The 5000-nt window shown below is 39.8% G+C and overlaps 1 protein-coding gene across 1 annotated transcript; it reads left to right on the top strand.

Moving 5' to 3' along the window:
- Window positions 1-1788: 1788 nt before the first annotated feature.
- On the top strand, window positions 1789-4502 carry tmem230b (transmembrane protein 230b). Its single transcript, XM_072432943.1, has 3 exons — window positions 1789-2083; window positions 3900-4022; window positions 4092-4502. The coding sequence occupies exons 1-3, from the start codon at window positions 1991-1993 to the stop codon at window positions 4230-4232; spliced, it is 357 nt and encodes a 118-aa protein (XP_072289044.1). The 5' UTR covers window positions 1789-1990; the 3' UTR covers window positions 4233-4502.
- The last annotated feature ends 498 nt before the right edge of the window (window positions 4503-5000 follow it).

Below are 5000 nucleotides of genomic sequence, written 5' to 3'. Positions count from 1 at the left end.
TGCTCAAAGTGTGCTAAAGCGGCATAATGGTTTGGCCTTTTATTGAGCTCAGATTGATACCTTGTGTCGCAGTAATGAAGATCCAATTATCCCAGCAGAAAGAACTCTGGTCAGAACAGCGCTAATTACGGTCTAAACGCTGATGTTTGGAGTCATAGCAGAGGGTTTCGTGGGTGAGGGCGCCGAGCTGAAAAGGGTATGCACATGCGAAAAGCCTGACGCTGCGGTCATTATAGCATGTGGCTGCACAGGTACCGTGCACAGTGGGCGTGCACCAATCACCTCTTTAATAATTCATATGTGGCATGAGCAATGTTAAAGCGAATCGATACTCGGACACTTACAATGACAACACGCACTTTGTGAATCAATGCAGGGACTGTTGCCGTAGTTCCAGACCATCGGTTCAGACACATGAACCGTTTTTGGTTTAGTTGTCACGGCAAATCACGAGCCGACCCCAGTAATTTGCTTGGGTCTCCGATTCGCAATAAAACTGTGTGTGAATCTACTTTGCGAATAGATAAATAACCTGAAAGAAAGGACAAAGACTACGTGGAGCATTAGAAATAAACGTTCAAATGTTAATGGTAATATTTCTTGTAAAGAGCCAGAGAAAATGTAAGTGGCTTAAGGGGCTAATGTACCAGGATGAGAAATGGTAAGCAGCATTAGCAGTGACCTTGACTCCGAGTACTATTTACGAGTGAGGAGAGCCGGCAGGTATGAGGGAAGGATGCTCTGTAAAAAGCACATCGCATTCACTGGTGATGCAGCGGTGTATCGGCTAATTAGAGTCACCGATACAGTCACACATTGATTATCTGAAGGAATGATACAACACTGGCACTAATAAGAAGGCACAGGTCAAGGTTGGGGCCCATACATAGCCTACAAACTATTGCAAAAGCTCAAGAAAGCAGGATTCATGACTCGTTGAAGCTGTTATTTGCGTTAAACATGCATTTCAACTGGGCACCATTAAAATGTTTGTTTTTGACTCTAAAAATACCTTGTTAGTCAGAACAAAATGTAGATTAACTACTGGTAAGTCTTTTCATGAGGAGCACTTCCAGCACTGTGATTCATTACACAACATACAAGTAGAAAAACAAAGATCTTTCTCTGAAGACTAACAGCCCCAAAACTATGCAGATGGCCAAGGTCAGACAGGCAAAGGCCATTTGAGGAACAGATGTTTGTTTGTGAGGCACATGTATGTACAGTACAGGGCGCTTCTGGCTCATCTTACATAAACACATTACATGAAGAGCTTTTGTTTTGAGGACAGTGTCCAGTGGTACCATTGTCATTGCTTCATCTGAATTCAGTGCATAGAGATGTCCGAGCAACAGGACAGTACAGGGGTGGAGAGTGGTTGCTTATACCGTTTTTATATTAAATAACAATAGTAGCCTGTAGGTCTAAATACTTTTCTTTCTTTGGAGAGGTTAAGGCCTATATTTTGGCAGATCCAAACCACGACCCAGCTAATCTGGTAATTGTGCTATATTTTTCAAAAATGTTTTTCCTCTGCGGAAATAAATCTTTGGTATTCATTTGCATCAGAGATGGGCTTGGTTCACTTTGAGGCTGGTGTGAATAACGCACCGGGAAATGAACACCTCAGTCATCATGACAGTCTTGATATCCTGTCCAGCTCAGACCGTAGACATGTCCGTGTGTGCGGTCTAGTATTAACTAGTATTAAGTATGTGAACTGCTCAGCAGCGCCCTCTTTTGTCTTTGTGAGCGTAATACACCAACAAACAAGAGTTTGTGCGCAAGTGCGGAACTAGGAAGTGCGCTCAGGCAACAAGGAACATCTCTGTCCACTTCATCCTTCTTTTTGTTGTTGTGGTTTTTGTTTTGTCATAGCATTATTTATTCGAATTATGACACTGTCAGTTGCCTTAGTAGTGGCCTAACTGTACGTTTAGCATCCATTCATCATCTTGAATCTAAAACTATTTGCATATATTGTGTAAACATGCCTGCTCGCAACGTGGTTTCTGACAGTTTTTCAAACAAGGTCAGATATTCACGATTGGCTTCTGACGATGACGGCTACATTGATTTACAGGTAAGAGAATGAGGAAAGATACAGAGGGCAAATAAAATCATGACTTAAGTATAGTCTTAGGTTCATTAAAGGAGAAGGATACAGAACTCTTACTCTGACTATAGTCTAAAGTAGTTGTGTGAAGAGAACAGCACTGCATTTTGATTTCATTTATAAAGACCTCATTGAGATTTTACCTGCTTATGTAACATAGTTGCTGAATATCAGATCAGGTTTTCAGCGAGGAAGATCTCTGGACATTCCTCATCAAGTCAATGCAGAGCTTGGGAAAAAGGCCTTCATGAAATTTGCTCACGGTTTTTGGAACAAAACAGAAAGGCTTGGAAACAAAATTATTTTATACCTTTCAATGAATTCAAAGCGCTTTTAAAGGACTATCCACAGTTTAAATCATTTCATGCCACATTTTGTGTGTCTCTTTAAATGTGTTTTATTTTGGATAATTGTTTGTTTTATTGCCATTCTATCCAGCTATTTTGTTAAATTTGTTGTATGTGTTTTGTGTTCAACAGGGCACTCATGAAAAAGAGAGTTTCTCATTGAGTTTTACCCTGTATAAATAAAATAACATCATGACTGATACAGAGGGCAAATAAACGCCCTGTGAACGGTTGATTGTTTCATAGCGCCAAGTCTGAGGAGCAGATTTAACCATTTGTGCACAGTCCTTTTAATGCATTTATTTAAATTATATTTCCACAATGATATGAGCTATTACACATTATTCATTTTTGTTTCAACTTTGTCCAACTTCTTAACTAACGTTAGTTGTTTTGTCTTGTCTTGGTGTGATAGTGTGGCTGGAAAGTGTGGTAGGTGCAAATAATTGTCAGCCAAGGATTTTACTACTACCAAGTGACACAAAATAATGAATAATGTAATATAAAATGTATTGTATATCATCAAGGCATTAAAAATAATGATTAATACAAACAATTAATACAGTCAATCAAATATGACAGTTTTCTATGTAATGATCTGTTTACTCTACATTTTTATTGGAGAGCTCCTGACATGGGTTTATTTCGAGGCGCTGCTTATACTGATTGTTTAGAATCCAGAGAAACAGATGGCTGATGTTTTTAGGCCGATATGTAGGGTGGATTTTGATCACTTTCCCCAAATTATGTCATGTAAATGGGGTGCACGGTGGCAAAGGCGGTTAGCGCTCTTGCCTCCCAAGAAGGAGATCATGGGTTCGATTCCCGGACCAGACCAACATCACATGATCTCTCTGGGTGGAGTTTGCATGTTCTCCCCGTGTTACCGTGGGTTCTCTCCGGGTTCTCCGGCTTCCTCCCACCGTCCAAACACATGCATGTGTTAGGTAAAAATTGGTAACTCTAAATTGGCCCTAGTGAATGAATGTGAGAGTGAACTGTCTGTCTATGTCTCTGTGTTGGCCCTGCGACAAGTTGGCCACTGTCCAGGGTGTACCCCGCCTAAGGCCCGAAGTCACTGGGATAGGCTCCAGTCACCCGCGACCCCAAAAGGGAACAAGCGGTAGAAAATGGATGGATGGAAATTGACTACAAACTCACACTCAGCCCTGTTTTACCACAACCTTGGAAGTGAGCCGTTTAGTCTTCCAACTAAAGTGTTCAAATAAAGATTTATGCATTGAGTATTTATTGTATGTGTAGGTAAGTGTGTGAGAATTGTAAGACCACCATGTCAGCTTGAGGAATGCCTGTTTTTTGAAAATGCTACACTCCTTTTTGTTCTTAAGATTAATTTTTCTTTTTTTTTAGATGTAGAAAAAACTGTTGGCAAGTAGTCACGTTGTGGGTAATTAAATACTTTTCCATCTTTGCAGTTCAAAAAGAGCCCACCCAAAGTGCCGTACAAAGCCATAGCCCTCGCCACCGTACTCTTCTTTATAGGGTCTTTGTTAATCGTCATTGGTTCTCTTCTCCTTGCTGGGTACTTTGGAGTCACTGTAAGTTTCTTACAAAGTTAACACAAATCGCACATTTTCTTTACACTAAACACACTATTCTCTCTCCAGCATTCAGACAGAACTGTGCCTGTTCTCATCATTGGGATCCTTGTCTTCCTGCCTGGAATTTACCATCTACGGATAGCTTACTGTGCATCAAAAGGTTATCCAGGATACTCATATGACGATATACCTGACTTTGATGACTAGTTTCAATCATATCATATTATTTTGACATTGTATTTACTGTTGCTTGAAATTGTTTGTTTAGAATTAATATTTTTTTGAAACTTGTTGTCTGTATGTATACTCTTTTGCACACATGTAACAACTACTAGATTTTTCCCCTTGTTTTTCCCCTATTGTCACAATGTTTAATTTTGCCACAGATTCTAGTTGCCTGTTTTGTCATGAAAGTGTTTGTATGTCATTATAATTGAATGCATCACACAGAACAACAATAAATAGTTCCAACTGTAACTGGTGTAAATGGTTTGTCAACATTTCCAGGGTTAAATCTTCCTGGAAGATTCCTTGTGATTAATTCCAATCCTTTGATCTCCATATGGTTCACTTGGCACGCACAAGAGCCCCTACTGTTACAGGGCGTGTGTCGCTGAGGTAAGCACTGCATTTGTAAAGTCCTACCCTGCCCGCTACAGAAAAACTAGGACTCTCACCTCATTTCACTCTATTATAATGCGGGTATTATATTTCTCTATTTCAGGGTCATATGGACCTCTGAGAACAGGCAAAATATTAGAGTTTGGTTCACAGTGAAATGGTCTAATTAACGTGCATATGACGTTATGAAGTTAGAACAGACTATATATTTCACTGAAACAGAATTGTATTTAATATTTTACAATTTTGCTGTTTGGACATGAGTAGCAGATGTGACTGTCCTGGGTAGAAGTATTTCCACAACTGTTTCCTCGAACCATACTGTAAACAAGGGCCAGACCAAATACACAATTT

Source organism: Eucyclogobius newberryi, unplaced genomic scaffold, assembly GCF_026437365.1.
Source record: "Eucyclogobius newberryi isolate DKJ021-1_F unplaced genomic scaffold, fEucNew1.0.hap1 SCAF_6, whole genome shotgun sequence".
NCBI classification, from domain to species: domain Eukaryota; kingdom Metazoa; phylum Chordata; class Actinopteri; order Gobiiformes; family Gobiidae; genus Eucyclogobius; species Eucyclogobius newberryi.
The sequence above is the reverse complement of the archived record's forward strand: the minus strand, read 5'-3'. Positions and strand labels throughout refer to the sequence as shown.

Excerpts from the sequence above, each read along its gene's own strand:
- tmem230b (XM_072432943.1), top strand. The coding sequence starts at position 1,991 with ATGCCTGCTCGCAACGTGGTTTCTGACAGTTTTTCAAACAAGGTCAGA. Across the intron at positions 2,084-3,899 it reads ACGGCTACATTGATTTACAG|TTCAAAAAGAGCCCACCCAA; the intron begins GTAAGAGAATGA and ends CCATCTTTGCAG. Across the intron at positions 4,023-4,091 it reads CTGGGTACTTTGGAGTCACT|CATTCAGACAGAACTGTGCC; the intron begins GTAAGTTTCTTA and ends TTCTCTCTCCAG.